Genomic DNA, 20,644 nt, shown 5'->3' with positions numbered 1-20,644 from the left:
TTACATGAATTTTTCAAAATGTAGAATTTCAATAGCTCCTTGGTCATGTGATCTGGGGACTTCAAACAAGGTTCAGAATGTCCACTCAGTAGGCCTACACATTGCACACCCTTTAGTTTGTCCATTTTCATCTCACAAGATTTTAAAATAATTTTTCAAAATGTAGAATTTCAATAGCTCCTTGGTCATGTGACCTAGCGACTTCAAACAAGGTTCAGAATGTCCACTGACTACCCTTAATATCACCTTAAAGGAAAAGGGCAAAGTACGAGAGTCATGCTAGTAATTGTCCAAACAGGGATGGAGAGTGAGCTAGTGAGGTAGGCTGCAGTGGGTTTGCTGGTCAATACATATACTGAACATGTAACCACAGTAATGGTGGCCAGTAAATCAATGAATAAAAATGTAATATTGACAAATTAAGCAGAAATTGTAGACCTTTAATCTTTTCCAACATGTCAACAGACACTTAACTTCAATTAAGTATGAAACATTTCACAGTGTTAACTTTCTCTTTATCCCTGGTTGATATACATTTCAGTGCCTCTTCAGTGTGGATGGGGTATAGCATACATTTTCAACAACAAAGCCTGCACTTCCAGTTTGTGTTCTTTACTCTGTTGAACTCTTTTGTCTTCATTCCTAGGCACAGCACATGGAACCACCGTTGGCATGCAAACATTCAATCTAAACAAAGCGTAACACGTTATAAATAATATCAAATATCAATGCAGTTTGATGAATGACGAATTAGCCATCCATTGTGTTATATCATAAATTGTCTTACATGCTGTCACTGTTGTCAAAAGATTATAAACATGTTAAATAAAGTTACTAACCCAGTCAATCTTTGGGCCACATCCAGGTTCTTTATCAGTGGAACACATAAAGCAGTTGTTGGCTTTGTTGAACTCTGAAATCATGGGCATGAACTGAACATATGGCTGTCCCACACAACTACATAAAAATAAAGAATTTACATTTACTTTGAATTAAATGTCATTACTTACCAGACATTTTTAGTATATCCTCAGCCATTTCTTTTCGCAGTTGCTCCATGTGTTTTTGAAGGTTCCATATCGATTTGGGAGGGGATGTTGGGGAAGTTCTGTGCAACTTCCTTGGCCATCTACACCAAAAAATAAAATACAGTTTTTGACCTAATTGTCACATAACAGCTAACCATTCATTACTGAAAATATAACTATCAAACCTGCATTACAAAGACCCCACAGCTGAAGGTGTCCTGCTGCACGGTGTGAGTTATTTCCCCTCCTTTCCACTTTATGTCCACCCAGTCGTCTTTTCCATGGCAGGAGCTTCTCGTTTTGAAGTATTCTCTTTTTTTTATGTAAAAAGAATGGAATTATGATTAGTTATAGGCAAATGGATACACGAGCTAAATTTGTATGCTGTTTTCCTTATCACTATAATCTAGTAGTCATTTATTAGTAGAGGTAATTTCCTTTATGCCCCATTCTACACACAGCCTAAATTATAGGCACTGAACCATTTACAGGACAATAATAAAAGTATCATATAGAATCCAACCCTATCACAGAGTGAATAAATGTAGAGTGTTTGTAGACTTTAAGAAAAAAATATTAAGTGACAGTTTCATCAGTACGTGCTTAAAGAAAGTCATATCACAAAGATCACAGATGACAGTGCCCACCAAATCTATGACAATAGAGAATGAATTGTAAGCACCAAAGTGTGTTTGTCAAAATAATATCTGAAAATGTCAGTTGTTGAACATAATACTTCTATTTGCAATAGCAATTTATGATATATGCAGTTGAGGAATATTCCATGTACCAACACTATATGTAGGACGGACATAAGACATTCCCACATACAGTATTTTTTATTTTATTTTTTTCACCTTTAATCAACCAGGTAAGCCAGTTGAGAACAAGTTCTCATTTACAACTGCGACCTGGCCAAGATAAAGCAAAGTAGTGTGACACAAACAGCAACACAGAGTTACACATGGAATAAACAAACGTACAGTCAAAAACACAATACAAAAGTCTATATACAGTGTGTGCAAATGAAGTTAGATTAGGGAGGTAAGGCAATACATAGGCCGTTGTGGCGAAATAATTACAATTTCGCAAATAAACACTGGAGTGAGATGTGCAGAAGATGAATGTGCAAGTAAAGATACTGCGGTGCAAAGGACAAAAAAATATTTAAATAAAATAAATAACAACGGTGCAATGATCTGTAAGCTGCTCTGATAGCTGATGCTTAAAGATAGTGAGGGAGATATGAGTCTCCAGCTTCAGTGATTTTTGCAATTCATTCTAGTCATTGGCAGCAGAGAACTGGAAGGAAAGGCAGCCAAATGAGGAATTGGCTTTGGGGGTGACCAGTGAAATATACCTGCTGGAGCACGTGCTATGGGTGGGTGCTGCTATGGTGACTAGTGAGCTGAGATAAGGCGGGGCTTTACCTAGCAAAGACTTATAGATGACCTGGAGCCAGTGGGTTTGGCGATGAATATGAAGTGAGGGTCAGGCAACGAGAGCATACAGGTCGCAGTGGTGGGTAGTATATGGGGCTTTGGTGACAAAACGGATGGCACTGTGATAGACTGCATCCAATTTGCTGAGTAGAGTGTTGGAGGCTATTTTATAGATGACATCACCGAAGTCAAGGATCGGTAGGATAGCCGGTTTTACGAGGGAATGTTTGGCAGCATAAGTGAAGGATGCTTTGTTGCAAAATAGGAAGCCGATTCTAGATTTAATTTTGAATTGGAGACGCTTAATATGAGTTCGGAAGGATAGTTTACAGTCTAACCAGACACCTAGGTATTTGTAGTTGTCTACATATTTTAAGTCAGAACCGTCCAGAGTAGTGATGCTAGGCGGATGGGCAGATGCGGGCAGCGATCGGTTGAAGAGCATGCATTTAGTTTTACTTGCATTTAAGAGCAGTTGGAGGTCACGGAAGGAGAGTTACATGGCATTGAAGCTCGTCTGGAGGTTAGTTAACAAAGTGTCCAAAGAAGGGCCAGAAGTATACAGAATGGTGTCGTCTGCGTAGAGGTGGATCAGAGAATCACCAGCCGCAAGAGCGACATCATTGATGTATACAAAGAAAAGAGTCGGCCCGAGAATTGAACCCTGTGGCACCCCCATAGAGACTGGCAGAGGTCCGGACAACAGGCCCTCCCATTTGACACACTGAACTCTATCTGAGAAGTAGTTGGTGAACCAGGCGAGGCAGTCATTTGAGAAACCAAGGCTGTTGAGTCTGCCGATAAGAATGCGGTGATTGACAGAGTCGAAAGCCTTGGCCAGGTCGATGGATATGGCTGCACAGTATTGTCTTTTGTCGATGGCAATTATGATATCGTTTAGGACCTTGAGCGTGGCTGACGTGCACCCATGACCAGCTTGGAAACCAGATTGCATAGCGGAGAAGGTATTCTGGGATTCTAAATGGTCGGTGATCTGTTTATTAACTTGGCTTTCGAAGACCTTAGAAAGGCAGGGTAGGATAGATATAGGTCTGAAACAGTTTGGGTCTAGAGTGTCTCCCCCTTTGAAGAGGGGGATGACCGCAGCAGCTTTCCAATCTTTGGGGATCTCAGACGATAAGAAAGAGAGGTTGAACAGGCTAGTAATAGGTGTTGCAACAATTGCGGCGGATAATTTTAGAAAGAGAGGGTCCAGATTGTCTAGCCCAGCTGATTTTGTAGCTCTTTCAGAACATCAGCTATCTGAATTTGGGTGAAGGAGAAATGGGGGAGGCTTGGGCAAGTTGCTGTGGGGGGTGCAGAGCTGTTGACCGGGTAGGGGTAGCCAGGTGGAAAGCAACTCCAGCCGTAGAAAAATGCTTATTGAAATTCTCGATAATCGTAGATTTATCGGTGGTGACAGTGTTTCCTAGCTACAGTGCAGTGGGCAGCTGGGAGGAGGTGCTCTTATTCCCCATGAACTTTACAGTGTCCCAGACCTTTTTGGAGTTTGTGCTACAGGATGCAAATTTCTGTTTGAAAAAGCTAGCCTTTGCTTTCCTAACTGCCTGTGTATATTGGTTCCTAACTTCCCTGAAAAGTTGCATATCGCGGGGGCTATTCGATGCTAATGCAGAACGCCACAGGATGTTTTTGTGCTGGTCAATGGCAGTCAGGTCTGGAGTGAACCAAGGGCTATATCGGTTCCTGGTTTAAAAAAAATGTAATGGGGCATGCTTATTTAAGATGGTGAGGAAAGCACTTTTAAAGAATAACCAGGCATCCTCTACTGACTGAATGAGGTCAATATCTTTCCAGGATACTCGGGCCAGGTCGATTAGAAAGGCCTGCTCGCTGAAGTATTTTAGGGAGCGTTTGACTGTGATGAGGGGTGGTCGTTTGACCGTGGACCCATTACGGACGCAGGCAATGAGGCAGTGATTGCTGAGATCCTGGTTGAAGACAGCAGAGGTGTATTTAGAGGACAGGTTGGTCAGGATGATATCTATGAGGGTGCCCGAGTTTACGGATTTGGGGTTGTACCTGGTAGGTTCCATGATAATTTGGCTGAGATTGAGGGCATCTAGTTTACATTGTAGGACGGCCAGGGTGTTAAGCATATCCCAGTTTTGGTCACCTAACAGTACAAACTCTGAAGATAAGCGGGGGGCAATTAATTCACATATGGTGTCCAGGGCGCAGCTGGGGGTTGAGGAGGGGTCTGTAACAAGCGGCAACAGTGAGAGACTTATTTCTGGAAAGGTGGATTTTTAAAAGTAGAAGCTCAAACTGTTTGGGCACAGACCTGGATAGCATGACAGAACTCTGCAGGCTGCCTCTGCAGTAGATTGCAACTCCACCCCCTTTGGCAGTTCTGTCTTGGCAGAAAATGTATACACATACATAGAGGCATTTTTCAGCTGTGATTTTACCATTCAGAATCCAGAATGGGTATGACAATGGGGCCAGCACAGGATGTAATACACCCTTACAACAATCTACTTTTTGTTCTTCTTGACTTCTTATCTGTAAACTGCTACTATGTGTCAAGAAAAGAGCCCCAATTAGGGGTTAGTGTACTCCAGTAAAAAAGGGCTGGTTTAGATTAAAAACTATTGCCCTGTGTCCCGGTTCATAGGGGCATGAGAGACTAGTCAGTGGTAGAATTGAGTTGGCACTTTATAGGCCCAAATACCCACAGATCCACAAGGTTGAGGTTACTCATGGACAGTAATTAGTAATAAAAACATGTTTGCATTGATGCATTGTGTCTTATAACTGTCCAAGAATAGGATCCAAAGTGTTAGGAAATATTTGTTCTCATAAATACAAAGGAGGATGTCTCTCCTCATACCTCTGGCACTTTAGTCAGACTGCCAGACTGTGCACCACAGAGCCAATCAGGAGAGGATACATACAGGTCAACAGTGCCAATTGAAAGTCAAGGGGTGTGTCTCTGCCTTTTGGATTACTCTCTCTTTACAGAGAACCCCTGTGGTTCAAGTCTGCTCTGTGCATGTCTGAAAGTGACAGAGCCAGCAGCCAAGAGTTTTTCACAGTATGTCATAAAAAAGTATTACACTTATGAATGTATGTAACATGTATTAGATCCAGTACAATGGAATAACTAAGATCTGAATTTGAATGCAGCGTGTTCCGATTCCTCCTTCTCTTTCTGTCCAGCAGGGTCAACTAAAAACACTTGGCCTGATGGTTCATGCAGATACTGGGGAAGCAATATAGAAATGTATTGATCCCTTAAATGATTTTACTATTAAATGACCCATATCACAACCCTCATACCTCTTCACAAAAATGTACCTAAATTAATTTTGGAAAAAGGATTTTACTCACGAAAGACGTAGGAATTTATTTTCCCAGTTAGAAGATAGTAGGCCATGCATCAAATAACTATTTTCATCAGAAAACAAACCCTCAAATGCAATATTACATTTTGTAAGTTGTCTACAGGTGGCTTGTTGTGAATGCACTCAAATATCAAGTCATTATCAGGTTATGTAACTGTGTTCTAATACTCAATGTAGAAGGATTTGTCTTAATGTACAGTATATGAAAGTGATGCTATGGAAAGGATTCTATCACGTTATCAAGCTCACTGTGACTGACAAATCACTGCCTATTACTGGGATTAAAAAGAACATATGAAACATTGTTTTTCATGAGGCCTACCTGTGCGCCTTCCTTTAAGCACCTGTTTGAACACCTCTCCTGTCCTTGATCCATACCAAATTCAGCCATTTGCGGATCTTTTCAGTGTCCATGTGAAAGATAGTTATTGCGAGGATGGAACATTTGTTGATTTCAAAAAATATATATTAACACCCATGTAAAATGAAGGCCTGCAAAGCTTACAGATATAAGTCTAATAGCATGAAATGAAAGTACACAAACAAGAGTGTGCAATATAGAAGGGTAGTCAGTGGACATTAGGTCACATGACCAAGGAGCTATTGAAATTCTACATTTTGAAAAATTCATGTAAAACCATGTGAGATGAAAATGGACAAACTAACGGGTGAGCAATATAGAAGGGTAGTCAGTGGACATTCTGAACCTTGTTTGAAGTCATTAGATCACATGACCAAGGAGCTATTGAAATTCTACCATTTGAAAAATTATTTTAAAATCTTGTGAGATGAAAATGGACAAACTAAAGGGTGTGCAATGTGTAGACCTACCGAGTGGACATTCTGAACCTTGTTTGAAGTCACCAGGTCACATGACCAAGGAGCTATTGAAATTCTACATTTTGAAAAATTCATGTCAAACCATGTGAGATGAAAATTGACAAACTAAAAGGTGTGCAATGTGTGTCTATGCCATCGGGTTAGCTACAACCAGTTTTGAAAGTGTTTGGAGTAATGGTTAAAGAGCTATTGAAATTTTAAAAATGTGATTTGTCACTATGTTGACGGTTCCTAACTGCTGTTGGTGGACGTAAGGAAAACTACAGGCGAATAGCCGTCGAATAGCCAAGCTGAAACTGTCTTTACCTCGGTCCTTTCAAACCACTCATTGTTGAATTTGCGATTTCCAACAATGCTTATGGTCGATGAGCACCGATTCGTTTTATCTATAATTTCTCTTCATATGAAAAGGATTTGCCAGTAGATTGTCGACTTGATTCATGATGATGGCTGCTTGTCTAGCTTGCTAGCTAAGATTCTGAAAGTATGATGTTAACATGATCAGTCCAATCAAAGCTACGGTAGATGTAACGTGATTTGACGTCATTTTATATGTTGCAGGTGAGTCTTCTTCGATGGGCACTTCTAATGTAAATCTATGGCAGCACCCAAGGGGCTTGAATTTTCAAGCTCTCCCAAATCAAATGTTATTGGTCACATACACATGGTTAGCAGAAGCTAATGTGAGTGTAGCGAAATGCTTATGCTTCTAGTTCTGACAGTGCAGTAATATCTAACAAGTAATCTAACAATTCCACAACAACCACCTAATACTCACAAATCTAAAGGGATGGAATAATAATATGTACATATAAATATATGGATGAGCGATGACCGAGTGGCATAGGCAAGATGCAATAGATGGTATAAAATGCATTACATACATATGAGATGAGTAATGTAAGATATGTAAACATGATTAAAGTGACTAGTGATCCATTTATTAAAGTGGCCAATGATTTCGAGTCTGTATGTAGGCAGCAGCCTCTCTGTATTAGTGATGGTTGTTTAACAGTCTGATGGCCTTGAGATGGAAGCTTCTTTTCAGTTTCTTGGTCCAGCTTTGATGCCCTTGTACTGACCTCACCTTCTGGATGGTAGAGGGTTGAACAGGCAGTGGCTCGGGTGGTTGTTGTCCTTGATCTTTTTGGCCTTCCTGTGATATCGGGTCCTGTAGGTATCCTGGAGGGCAGGTAGTTTGCCCCTGGTGATGCGTTGTGCAGACTGCACCCCCCTCTGGAGAGCCTTTCGGTTGTAGGCGGTGCAGTTGCCGTACCAGGCGTTGATATAGCCCGACAGGATGCTTTCAATTGTGCATCTGTAAATGTTTGTGAGGGTTTTAGGTGGCAAGCCAAATTTCTTCAGCCTCCTGAGGTTGAAGAGGCGCTGCTGCGCCTTTTTCACCACATTGTGTGGGTGGACCATTTCAGTTTGTCCTTGATGTGTACACCGAGAAACTTAAAACTTTCCACCTTCTCCACTGCTGTCCCATCAATGTGGATAGCGGAGTGCTCCCTCTGCTGTTTCCTGAAGTCCACGATCATCTCCTTTGTTTTGTTGACGTTGAGTGAGAGGTTATTTTCCCGACACCACACTCCGAGTGCCCTCACCTCCTCCCTGTAAGCTGTTTCGCTGTTGTTGGTAATCAAGCCCACTACTGTTGTGTCGTCTGCAAACTTAATGATTGAGTTGGAGTCGTGCATGGCCACGCAATCATGGGTGAACAGGGAGTACAGGAGGTACAGCCCCCACACCACTAGAGAGATATCTTCAACCAACAACTTACTACCCTGAAACAAGGCCAGTATAGCACACAGAGATCTCCCCCACGGCATGAACCCGAGGGGGGCGCCAACCCGGACAGGAAGATCACGTCAGAGACTCAACCCACTCAAGTGACGCACCCCTCCTAGGGACGGCATGGAAGAGCACCAGTAAGCCAGTGACTCAGCCTCTGTAATAGGGTTAGAGGCAGAGAATCCCAGTGGAGAGAGGGGAACCGGCCAGGCAGAGACAGCAAGGGTGGTTCGTCGCTCCAGTGCCTTTCCGTTCATCTTCACACAGCCTACTTTTGTTATCCAACGATTTAAGACTAACCATGACCTGTCCACAGCCTTACAAATAAATATTCAGAAAATCTCTCCCATCCCTAAAAAGGTCACCACACAAACAAGCTGAGTATCTGGATGTGGGTACAAAATACAAATGTCATTATGCCCTAATGCACACATTAAAAACAGAAACAGGTTAAGTAACAGAGTAGGCTATAAAAGGCTGTGTTTACACAGGCAGCCCAATTCTGATATTCTTCCACTAATTGGTCTTTTGACCAATCACATCATATCTTTTCACATCAGATCTTTTTCAGAGCTGATCAGATTGGTCAAAATACCAATTAGTTTAGTTTTTAAAAATTACTTTAAAAACCTGCCTGTCTAAACGCAGCCAAAGTGCATCTCTGAATGGCTCCATGCATTCATCCAAACCGGTCTGGACAGGGTTGATCTTTACAGGGTTGATCTTTATGCATGGATGTTTACATATGTTGTGTTTATATTATTGGAATATTGTATTGTGAATAACCTTTAGTATAGGCCTAAACAGTAACAAAGGAAAAACATGTGGCATGCTGGGAGAACGGCTGTGGATTAGTTTCTTCCAAATCATTGATCAGTGATAATTCACTAACGGAACCTTTAATATGATAACCTATAGCAAGACGCATGGTCAAATTATGAAAATGCATGGATAAGAGCGGCAATTGATAAAAAACTGCAATGGATTACGCATGTTAAGCAATGGAATAAAGGAATAAAGTATCAATCTAAAAGTAGCCTACAGTGTCCCTTGCATTGTAGGCTAAAATTAAAGTCGACTTTAATTTTCTGCAGTTGCTCCCACCAGCTGCAACTTGCAGCCACTGCTTGCATTTTGGGAGGCACTATTTGTCAACCAATGATTAGAGTGTTTTTGTTTGACTCACGCGAACTGGACCAAAGACATGACTGAAACAGGAAAAGTTGCGTATGTATACAGTGGATATGTACAAATGATCCCCAAATTGATAGTACAATGTACACACATATATGTACAATTTGTGAGTGTGTGATATGGGGGTCGGAGACATTTACAAACAATGGCAACACTGCCATGTTGCACTGAGCCTTTCTGTTGAAAAACCACATCAGTGGCTGTAGCAGATGCACCTGCCCCGACTTCTGTCTGCCGTCGGCTGCTTCAGCCTTACTACTTAAACAATAGATCATCTTTGATACTGTTAGAAATTGAGAGTTCCCCACCCTTGCAAAAGGTCATCCCTAGTTACCACAGCCAAGTCATTAACCATGCACATTTCTACAATTTATCTTATTACATTATATTTGACATTTTAGTCATTTAGCAGATACTCTTATCCAGAGTGATTTACAGCAGCAACTAGGGTTAAGTGCATTGCTCAGGGGCACATCGGCAGATTTGAAACGTAAACGTAACCCTAACCTTAACCACACTGCTAACATTTTGCCTAACCTTAACCTTAAATGAAGACGAAAAAGCACATTTTTGTTTTCATGAATTTTTACGCTATAGACAATTTTGTGACAACCAAGAAACTCTCAGCCAAAGCCCCCTCTCCATTCCAATCTGTGTGGGCACACGTGCAATGCACTCAAGGCGAAGTAGTTTAAGCACCTTCCCCCAATCTTAATACGTGCTGGGGATCGAAAGGTCCGGTGCGAGAGAGGCAATTTGAAGTGGATAGTCAGAGTAATGCAGAAGATGTTTTATGCTGAGTGAAGAAAGTAGAGGAGGCTGCGGTACAGCCTCCTAAGCTGTGGTCTGGTGACAGACCCTAAGAGGCATGTTCGGGGCTGCCCAGAGTTCCGTGCCTGCCCCTGATGCTACAGTCTGATAATGCACACATTTGGATGTAAATTAGTGATGGGCATTCCGGCTCTTTTCAATGAGCCGGCTCTTTTGGCTCCCAAACGGCTCTTTAAAAATGTAAAAATAATGTATTTTTTCAAGTCAAACAGTTTGCGATTATTTGACTATTGGTGTTAAAACAATTCTAATTAAATTATTAAATGAAGTCATACTCTACCTTAACCACAATGTATTTAAAAATTCATTGGTTTGTTATGAAAAAGAACGCTATTAAACATTTGCATTTAAAGTATAACTTTTTAACATATATAAACAAAGTGCATATAAATCTAACCATTCAAAACGAATACAATCTGAACAGCATAATAGAATATTGCACCATATCAAAGAAAAATAAATAACAATGTGCAAAACTGCAGCATCCCACTTAAAACATTAAACTGGTCCCTCTTTTCTCTCTCTTCTTTATTGCCATGTTATAACCAGCAGCACACACCAATGCTGACCATATTTTGCTTTTATGAGAGATTTGCATTCAGAAATGCAAGCTGCTTCACTTTCGATGGGCTGATGCGGTTTTTCTCTCAGTAATTATTTGTCCCGTTTTCGAGAAGACCCTCTCAGAGGGAACGGATGTGGCCACTATGCAGAGTCTCCCTGTCATGACTTTAGTAAGCCGTGAGTAGACAGAGGCCTTGTTCTTCCACCAGCTCAAAGGATCTGCAGATCTTTGGAGGAGGGGCTCTTCCAAATCGGATCGGGCCTACATTATGGCATCTGCTGAGGGATTCCTTCGTGCTGCATCCCCAGTTGCTCTCTCGTCAAACAGCATCCAAACAGCAGACGTTTGTGGCACTACTGCTGGTGCTTCTGCCCCATCTACTCCCTCTTCTTCCTGTTGCCCTGGTACCTGAGCCAGCTGACTGCTGGGGCTGTCCCTCCCTGCTGCTGAGGTTATTCTTTGAAGAGCCTCATCAATCGCTCTGGCATTACTGAAGGCTAACTTCTTAAACCTGGGGTCAAGTGCAGCAGTTTCTGATAGCACGTGATTATATTCCATTCTGTGGAACTGTCTGTCCATTGATGAACATAGTGTTTCCATCAACTCTGTCACATGTCCTGTTGTTACATTTGCTTCTCTCTGGTGGCTGGCTGTGATTCGCTGCAGACCCTTACACAGGAGTATCATTTTTGAGGCTGTCACATAGCTGAAAAGAGCGAACAGTAACTTATTAGTTCAGGTTCATGTTTTATCTACTGAATACTACATTCTCATCTACTGCTCATATACGTATATAATAGTGGATTAAATAATGATGTAGTAATAACTGCTTACTGTACCTCTCTCCACTGATCTCCACAGTGACCTGCTCAAAGGGTTCCAGGACTCTGCACACCTCCTCCACCACCTCCCATTCCTCTTGGGTCAGAGCACCAACAGGTGCATTGACATTGGCCAGGGTAGAGATGATGGCATCCTTTGACTCAAGAAACCGCTTCAACACATAAAATGTTGCCTTCCACCTTGTAGTCCAGTCTTACTTAGGCCTCAGCTCAGGCATCCCCATCTGGCGTTGTGTAGACTTTAGTTTTTTAGCACCTACTGTGCTCCTGTGGAAGTATTCCACAGCTGCTTTCACTTTGTCCACAGTGGGCTTCATCACCTTTAGAGCATCTCTTACAATCAGGTTGATTATGTGGGCAAGACATGGATGATGGTTCCATTTAAACATTTGCATGGCTTTGGTTATGTTAGCTGCATTGTCGCTAACATAACAGACCACTTTTCCATCTACTTGCCATTCTCTGGCCTCTCTCAACAGTTCCTCTGCCAAGTTATCTGAGGTGTGTCTGTCACTGAACTCAAAGCAGTCCAGAAGACAGCTAGACATCAAAAAATCTTCAATGAAGTGACATGTAACCGACATGTAAGAAGTGGTTACCCATGATGTCCAGCAGTCAGTGGTAAGGCAAACTGCAGTAGCTTTTTGGACTCTTTCCCGTAATGAAGCCTGTGTGCTCTTGTACAGTTGTGGATTAAGGGCTTTTGAAAGGGTTTTCCTGCTTGGAATTATGTACATTGGATTAAGACTATTGCTATAATTTATAAAACCTCTGTCTTCCACGATTGAAAATGGCTGGAAATCGGTGGCAATCATTTTAGCCAATGAAATATCAATTTAGCCTTGTTTTGCTACAGACATAGACTTTGGCAGAAACTGGTCCATAGAAGACCGCTTTGCTGTGGGTCGCGGAGTAGGCCTACTTGACTGAGTGGATACGCTGGCTCCACCACTATCACTAGCAGGCCCGCTAGTTTCTCGAAGCTCTGCTACAGCTAGCTTCACAGTTGGGTGCACAGTTCGCATATGCCGGTGTAGGTTGTGCGTAGAACCGGCTTTATATGAGATTTTGTTTTGGCAAAATCTACAGTATGCTCTAATATTGTCTACATTATTAAAATACATCCAAATGCTACTGTGCTTCCGACTCATTTTCCAGCTGTTTTCACAGCTGTCCTTCCTTTCTCTCCTCAGCTGCTAAGTGTGTGACTGTGAGTGAGTTGACTCGGCCCTCCCTCACGCATCTTTGGTTCATTGGTTGACAATGAGTTTCTGATTGACAGGAACAACAGGTGAGGCTGTTAGTCTGAGCAGACAGTCAGAACGAATGTGTGCGCTTGAGCATTTAGGCCTATATTATTTTATTTCTTTTTTTGTTCTTTGAATTAGTTCATTCTATTAATTTAAATATTTTGATTATTCATATCTTCATTTAAAAAAATATATATATAAATAGATTCGGCTCTTCTGATATGCAAGCCGGCTCCCAACGTTCACCTACAAGAGCCGACTAGTTCGCGAACGACCCGTCACTAATGTAAATACATGTGCTATTTCAGCTGCCAGTACCGCTTCTGTTGGATCTGCTTACAGTACAGTGAGGAGCGCAGGAAAGATAAGGAGCTGTACTGGTCTCTGTTCTGCACTAAACCCACAGTAGGCAGGCAAGTGTTCACCACGTAGCACTTGTTAGTGGCGAGACCACTCTGGATTTCTTACATACTCTTATTTGATTTCTTTATCCTGCTCTAGAGCTAAAACAATTTAAGCTATGAACACGAATCCATCTTTAAAACATAGACGGCCCCAACATTTTTGATAGCATTTATACTTTTTGAACAACATTTTTTTTAATGATCTCCAGTGGATTTCAATGGCAATAATAACTTTAATGGAAAAAACATAAATGTTCTCCTCTTTCACTGTTTAAGCTATACACACCTAGTCTAGCTGATACCAACCTCGAAGTCCTCCTGACTTCTGAGTCTGGAAAGGATGTTTTGATGTTGTCGGCACGATGTGTTGATAATGAAAGGGTTGTGCTTTTATCGGTTGGTTCTCCTCTGTGTCATTCTCACTCAAACACCCACAGGCTCAGCCACACGAAGTCCCCCCCCCCCCCCGAAAAAGTCAAGGGGTGCGAATACTTTGAAGGAAATGTAAGATCCTTAACTAAAGCTGAATCCTACATGTACAAATTACCTCGATTAACCTGTACCCCCGCACATTGGCTGAGTACCGGTACCCCCGCTCGGTGGTGCAGTGGTCAAAGGCACTGCATCTCAGTGCTAGAGGCGTCACTACAGACCCTGGTTAGATTCCAGGCTGTATCAAAACTGGCCATGATTGGGAGTCCCATAGGGCAGCGCACAATTGGCCCAGCGTCGTCCGTGTTTGGTTGTGATAGGCCGTCATTGTAAATAAGAATTTCTTCTTAACTGGACCCGCCTAGTTAAATAAAGGTTCAATAAATAAAAATATAGCCTCGTGATTTTGTGTTACTTTTTACTCTAGTTTATTTAGTAAATGTTTTCTTAACGCTATTTCTTGAACTGAATTGTTGGTTAAGGGCTTGTAAAGTAAGCATTTCACGGTATGGTCTACAAGTTGAATTAGGTGCATGTGACAAATAAAAATGGATTTGAATCATTGAGGAACTCCCAGATCAGTACAGTAGGTGGCAGTAATGCTCCTTTTTTGACTTGACCCCGTTATTATATAGCTGTTATTAGCAAATGCTGTTGTACATGACACTAGAATCATAGGAACAACATGTTTGAAGATCATGTTTCTGTATTGCAAATGTGATTGATATATGACAGTATACATTCAGCAAGAGAAAGACAAAGGATGTATTTGTTTTGTGGGGTTTTAATACAGAAACATGTCAGTTGGCAACACAGTAAAATAAGCAAGCCATCGTACAAAACACCAGCTGAGTAAATGTGTATGGGAACAGATTGTCATATTTACCAGGATATTTCAAGCCGTACATTTGTCTATACATCATCAATGATGCACCTCACCTTGTATGAACCACATCAACTGTGCTGCACTCAAAGTTCTGCCCCCTTTGCCCCCAATTTGAATAATTTTTGTCCCGTCTGGTAAGACACAGGCTAAAAAAAATTTAACACGTACAGTAAGCTAATACCATAATTTTTTACCAGTCTCTCTGCATATCCCCAGTGCTTTCCTTGCTTCCTGTTTTTCCTTCCATTAGTCTTTCATGAAGATCTTATCAGTCGACCCCTCCCATTGAGTGAGTGCGCTGGTGAAATCGCAGCCCCCCACAGTTTCGGAAAGTTTTCCCACACTGGCTGCAGGTGTAGGGCTTCTCTCCTGTGTGAATGCGGAAGTGTCTTGTGAGAGCCCAAGAGTGACGGAAGCGTGCGTTGCACACTGTGCAGGCATAAGGCCTCTCTCCAGTATGAATACGCTGATGGATCTTCAGGTGCTCCATGCGGTTGAAGTCTCGACCACACAGGGAGCAGTGGTACGGGCTCCGCCCAGGGGGGTAGAGGTTGCGCTTGGGGAGCTTGTTCATATCCTTTGGGTGAATAAGACTACGATGTCGCCGCAGCTCCTCAGACAGATGGAACTTCTCTCCACAGAGCTTGCAGATGTGCTGTGCTGGAGCCATGTTGTTCCCTTCATCTATCTGAGGGCTGTACATCTGGTGTGAATGAGAGGTGGAAGCCCCAGCAGTCTCTCTGGGTGGGTACTGCTGCTGCTTACCAAAGCCTGCATGGAGACCTGTGGCTGAAGAAGACGATAGGATGTCCAAGTCTGGAATGTCTGGGTTGAAAATCGGGGAGTCCGCTACAAAGTCAAATTAGAGAAAATGGATTAACCACTTGAAAAACTATCATTGTCACCTAACATGAGATAAAATCCAGTTACTACAGAACTCTTTGGGCCGGTTTCCCGGACACAACTTAACCTGTTGTGGTATAGGGGGCAGTATTTTCACGGCCGGATAAAAAAACGTACCCGATTTAATCTGGTTACTACTCCTGCCCAGAAACTAGAATATTCATATAATTAGTCGATTTGGATAGAAAACACTCTAAAGTTTCTAAAACTGTTTGAATGGTGTCTGTGAGTATAACAGAACTCATATGGCAGGCCAAAACCTGAGAAGATTCCATACAGGAAGTGCCCTGTCTGACAATTTGTTGTCCTTCTGTTGCATCTCTATCAAAAATACAGCATCTGTGCTGTAACGTGACACTTTCTAAGGCTTCCATTGGCTCTCTAAAGCCACCAGAAAGTGGAATGGGGTGTCTGCTGTCTCTGGGCAAAGTACAGCAGCTCTGTTTGTGAGTGGTCAGCCTGGGGACAGTGAGACTGAGATGCGCATTCATGAGACTTCTCCATTTTTTTCTTTCAGCCTTTGAATGAATACAACGTTGCCCGGTTGGAATATTATTGCTATTTTACGAGAAAAGTTGCATAAAAATTGATTTTGAACAGCGTTTAACCTTCTTTAAAGTACATTAATGGAATATTTTGAAATTCTTTGTCACGAAATGTGCTCGCGCGTCACCGTTTGGATAGTTACCTGAACGCATGAACAAAACGGCAGTATTTGGATATAACTTTGGATTATTTGGAACCAAAACAACATTTGTTGTTGAAGTAGAAGTCCTGGGAGTGCATTCTGATGAAGAACAGCAAAGGTAATCCAATTTTTCTAATAGTAATTCTGAGTTTAGGTGACCCCGAAGTTGGCGGATGTCAAATTAGCTAGCCGTGATGGCCGAGCTATGTACTCAGAATATTGCAAAATGTGCTTTCGCCGAAAAGCTATTTTAAAATCGGACATAGCGATTGCATAAAGGAGTTCTGTATCTATAATTCTTTAAATAATTGTTATGTATTTTGTGAATGTTTATCGTGAGTAATTTAGTAAATTCACCGGATGTTTTTTCGGTGGGTATGCTAGTTCTGAACATCACATGCTAATGTAAAAAGCTGGTTTTTGATATAAATATGAACTTGATTGAACAAAACATGCATGTATTATATAACATAATGTCCTACGAGTGTCATCTGATGAAGATCATCAAAGGTTAGTGCTGCATTTAGCTGTGGTTTGGGTTTATGTGACATATATGCTTGCTTGGAAAATGGCTGTGTGATTATTTGTGTCTATGTACTCTCCTAACATAATCTAATGTTTTGCTTTCGCTGTAAAGCCTTTTGGAAATCGGACAATGTGGTTCGATTCAGGAGAAGTGTATCTATAAAATGGTGTAAAATAGTCCTATCTTTGAGAACTTTGAATTATGACATTTTGTGGTTTTAAATTTGGCGCTCTGATTTGTCACTGGCTGTTGAATAGTGTTACCTCCCCTAGAGAGGTTAAGGCTATTCCGGGACTAAACATTCTCTATTGAAATAGCTTTTTTTTGTCCAGGACTAGGCTTAATTTGTGTGTGGAAACCAGTCTGTAGTGAGGGACTTACATAGAGAGTGGCTAGTGGAGGGGGTGAATGAGTCTGGATCCCTGTGAGGGAGCTGCAGTGCCTCTGGCCTCCAATCCTCCAGCAGCCTAGTTTGAGCCAAGGAGAGACTGTCTGGACAGTAGTCCTCTTCTCCTCCTTCGGTGTGGGGACCAGAGTTCCTACTGCATCCCAGGTCTGCAGACTCCACCTTCACTTCAACCAGACACTTCACCTCTGCATTCTTCGTGGTAACTTCAGGGAAGGAATGGCTGTCAACTGTTGATGTGTCATGTCCTGCGGTTGTCTCTGTGCATGCTCGATTAAAATGTTCAGCATCTTCATGGTTGTTTGAGTACATGTTTGAGAGAATCTCTTTAGTCCCTGTAACGAAATATTGATAAGGAGAACATGCAGCATAGCTTTGTGGAAACAATACATTACAGAATATTTAAAATGTGAATAGTTCCAACAGTAGTGAATGACAGTCCAACTAACCATCTGCATCTCCTTGTCTTAAAGTCGAGTTGCCCAATAAATCTGGTTTAATATCTTGAGTGCAGATACGACCATCCTCACGGATCTCACAAAACGATTCGTTAAGATATGCAGGGTTATCAGCAACTTCTGATTCAAATCCTCGATACCCATCCGCAACATTTGTTGTATGAAGAGACGGATTGGATTCATGAACTCTATGCTCTCCTTCTCTTCCTGATTTGATTGTATTTTGTGAGACGTTTAGAGAATTCAGCTGTTGATGAACCTGTTGAATTCTACTATTGGTACTGGCTTTGTCCCCTATTATTGATTCCACTTGACGTTCCTCTCCTCGCGCTGCACATAATTCAAGTTCGGCTGCTTGCAAGCGAAACTTTAGAGACTTATTGTCCCGCAGCGTCTCGTGCATTTGATCCCGCACGTCCCTCAACACTTGGCCGACTAGTTTTGTAACCTCAACCACCGCCACCTCCACTGCTACTCCTAATGCATTTTGAATAGTAGCAGTCAATTCATCCTGAAACGAAAATGATAATTCCGCTACCAACGCCGTGTTTGGAGGACTCACGTTTGCCGACATTTTCGTGTTACCCTCGAACAAATTCTGACCTCAAGTCATGAGTTATTAATAATACTGAAGTCCAGAGATGTTTTCAAACAAGGCAAACAAGCTAGCTAGTAGCTAAGTAGTTTAGCTTGTTCTGTATGTTAAACAGCTGGCTGAGTGCATCTGGAAGTGTGCTCACGTTTGTTTGGTGAAAGCTGCTAACTCCCCCCCTTGCCTCTGACTGAACGCTGTCCCTCTGCTTGTTTAGTTCACTTACCTAGCAAGTAAATCATTTAGTCTGTAGCTAACATTTAGTCACAAAATAACTGAAAACTATAATTTCAAGTGGCATTTAAAGAATTGTTGCGTGCTTTCCAGTTAGCATCTTTCATCGACTAATAACGGAATTTTCTTCTTCCTGTTTGCTGTTAGGGCCAACCGTTGTCTATACCTTCACGTTGTAGCCAACCATCAATATCTTTCAAAAGACGATATGATAGATCATGTAACTAGAATATGTTTAACATAAACTCAGAATGTATAATATACATGTTGGATATTGTGTTTTTATCAAGTCGTGTGAAATACATTGAGTGAAAAACTCTGGCTTGAGTGTTTGTTGGCCATCTATTTCAAATCAAATGGCCATGTTCGAATGGCTAGTTACCACAGCCACAAAGTCATGACCCCCCCACCTATTTCTACAATTAACCCTTCTTAAAAATGTATTTTAAACCATAACCACACTGCTGACCTTGTGTCTAACCTTTTAATACCAAAAAGCTACTTTTTGTTTTCATTAATTTTTACGATTCACTTTGTGACTGTGGTAACTAGTGGAAACCGCGAGTACGAGTCGCATAATGCATCCTTCCTTTCCTACCCTCCTTGAAATGATGACTACTGGCAAATCAGAGTGAGTAAATCATTAGTGTGATCATTGTGAGGAAGGAGGAATTGACACCTTTTTAAAGGGCGTTGGAATTCTGTAGGCCTACAGCTATAAAATAGGCTGTGTATCTTATGCCTTTACGTTAGACGAAATGCTATTATTGACTGTATGATTGATTGATAGATGAGACGGATGATGATGAGCAATTGATGTTGTTGTTGCTGCTACAGTAGTAGGCCTAAGGTTATTGTTATCATTTTCCATTTTCTTCCATTTCCTTACTCCTTGCCTAATGTTACCACGTATATTAGCAGTGGTGGAAAAATTATCAAATTGTCATACTTGAGTAAAATTAAAGATACTTTAATAGAAAATGACTCAAGTAAAAGTGAAAGTCAGCCAGTAAAATCCTACTAAAAGTATTTGGTTTTAAATATACTTAAGTATAAAAAGTAAATGTAATTGCTAAAATGTCCTTAAGAATCAAAAGTAAAAGTATAAATAATTTCAAATTCTTTATTCAGCAAACCAGACGGCAGTATTTTATGTTACATTTTGTATTTACGGATAGCCAGGGGCACGCTCCAACACTCTTGATAAGTGTGAATTAGACCATTTTCCTGTCCTGCTAAGCATTCAAAATGTATCAAGTACTTTTGGGTGTCAGAGAAAATATATGGAGTAAAGAATACATATTTTTCTTCAGGAATGTAGTGAAGTAAAAGTTGTCAAAAATGTAAATAGTAAAGTGAAGTACAGATACCCCCCCAAATATGTCTACTTAAGTACTTTACACCACTGTATTTTAGTGATTGCAAAGATGAGAGCAGAATTTCCTATGATATTAATTTGAATTCCTATAATTTAGCAATTCTTAAGGTGAAAGGAGAATGGAATTCCAAAGAGTCAACAGGCCTCTCACTCGCAGCCACACAATGACACAGATTATTGTCACGGTTGTTGGGATAGACGGACCAAGGCGCAGCGTGATTCGAGATCCACATCTTTTATTAGTGAAACTTAAACAAAACAATAAACAAACAACGACCGTGAAGTAACAGAGCACACGTCAGCACTCAACAAAACAATATCCCACAACCCAGGTGGGAACAATGGAGAACTTAAGTATGATCCCCAATTAGAGACAATGAACATCAGCTGCCTCTAATTGGGAACCATACCAAGAGCACCAACATAGAAATGAAAGAACTAGAACACCCCCTAGTCACGCCCTGACCTACAACACCATAAAGAACCAAGGGCTCTCTATGGTCAGGGCGTGACAATCATTTAGAGCTGTTCAGACCAAGCGGTAAAAAAGCCTACAGACAAGGGTGTCAAACTCATTCCA

The 20,644-nt window shown here is 41.4% G+C and overlaps 1 protein-coding gene and 1 long non-coding RNA gene across 3 annotated transcripts; both read right to left on the bottom strand.

The window, feature by feature from the left end:
• Positions 1 to 419: 419 nt before the first annotated feature.
• LOC115148956 (uncharacterized) lies at positions 420 to 7,106 on the bottom strand. The gene is made up of 4 exons (XR_003866767.1): positions 6,985 to 7,106; positions 1,214 to 1,340; positions 1,011 to 1,129; positions 420 to 913 (listed from the first exon to the last, which is right to left on the bottom strand). It is a non-coding gene; the product is annotated as an uncharacterized LOC115148956 (long non-coding RNA).
• A 7,653-nt stretch (positions 7,107 to 14,759) lies between these two features.
• LOC115148955 (zinc finger protein 3) lies at positions 14,760 to 18,828 on the bottom strand. Of its 2 annotated transcripts, none has more exons than XM_029691310.1 (3): positions 17,852 to 18,828; positions 17,378 to 17,737; positions 14,760 to 15,728 (listed from the first exon to the last, which is right to left on the bottom strand). In XM_029691310.1, exons 1-3 carry the CDS (start codon positions 18,432 to 18,434, stop codon positions 15,148 to 15,150), a joined length of 1,524 nt encoding a protein of 507 aa, XP_029547170.1. In that variant the 5' UTR covers positions 18,435 to 18,828; the 3' UTR covers positions 14,760 to 15,147. The 2 variants fall into 2 exon arrangements, with proteins under 2 accessions (XP_029547170.1, XP_029547171.1); XM_029691311.1 differs by having other exon boundaries at positions 18,679 to 18,828.
• Positions 18,829 to 20,644: the final 1,816 nt, after the last annotated feature.

The sequence above is a fragment of the Salmo trutta genome, chromosome 15, assembly GCF_901001165.1.
Source record: "Salmo trutta chromosome 15, fSalTru1.1, whole genome shotgun sequence".
NCBI classification, from domain to species: Eukaryota; Metazoa; Chordata; class Actinopteri; order Salmoniformes; family Salmonidae; genus Salmo; species Salmo trutta.
Note: the sequence above shows the minus strand (reverse complement) of the source record. Positions and strands in the feature narration are given on the sequence as shown.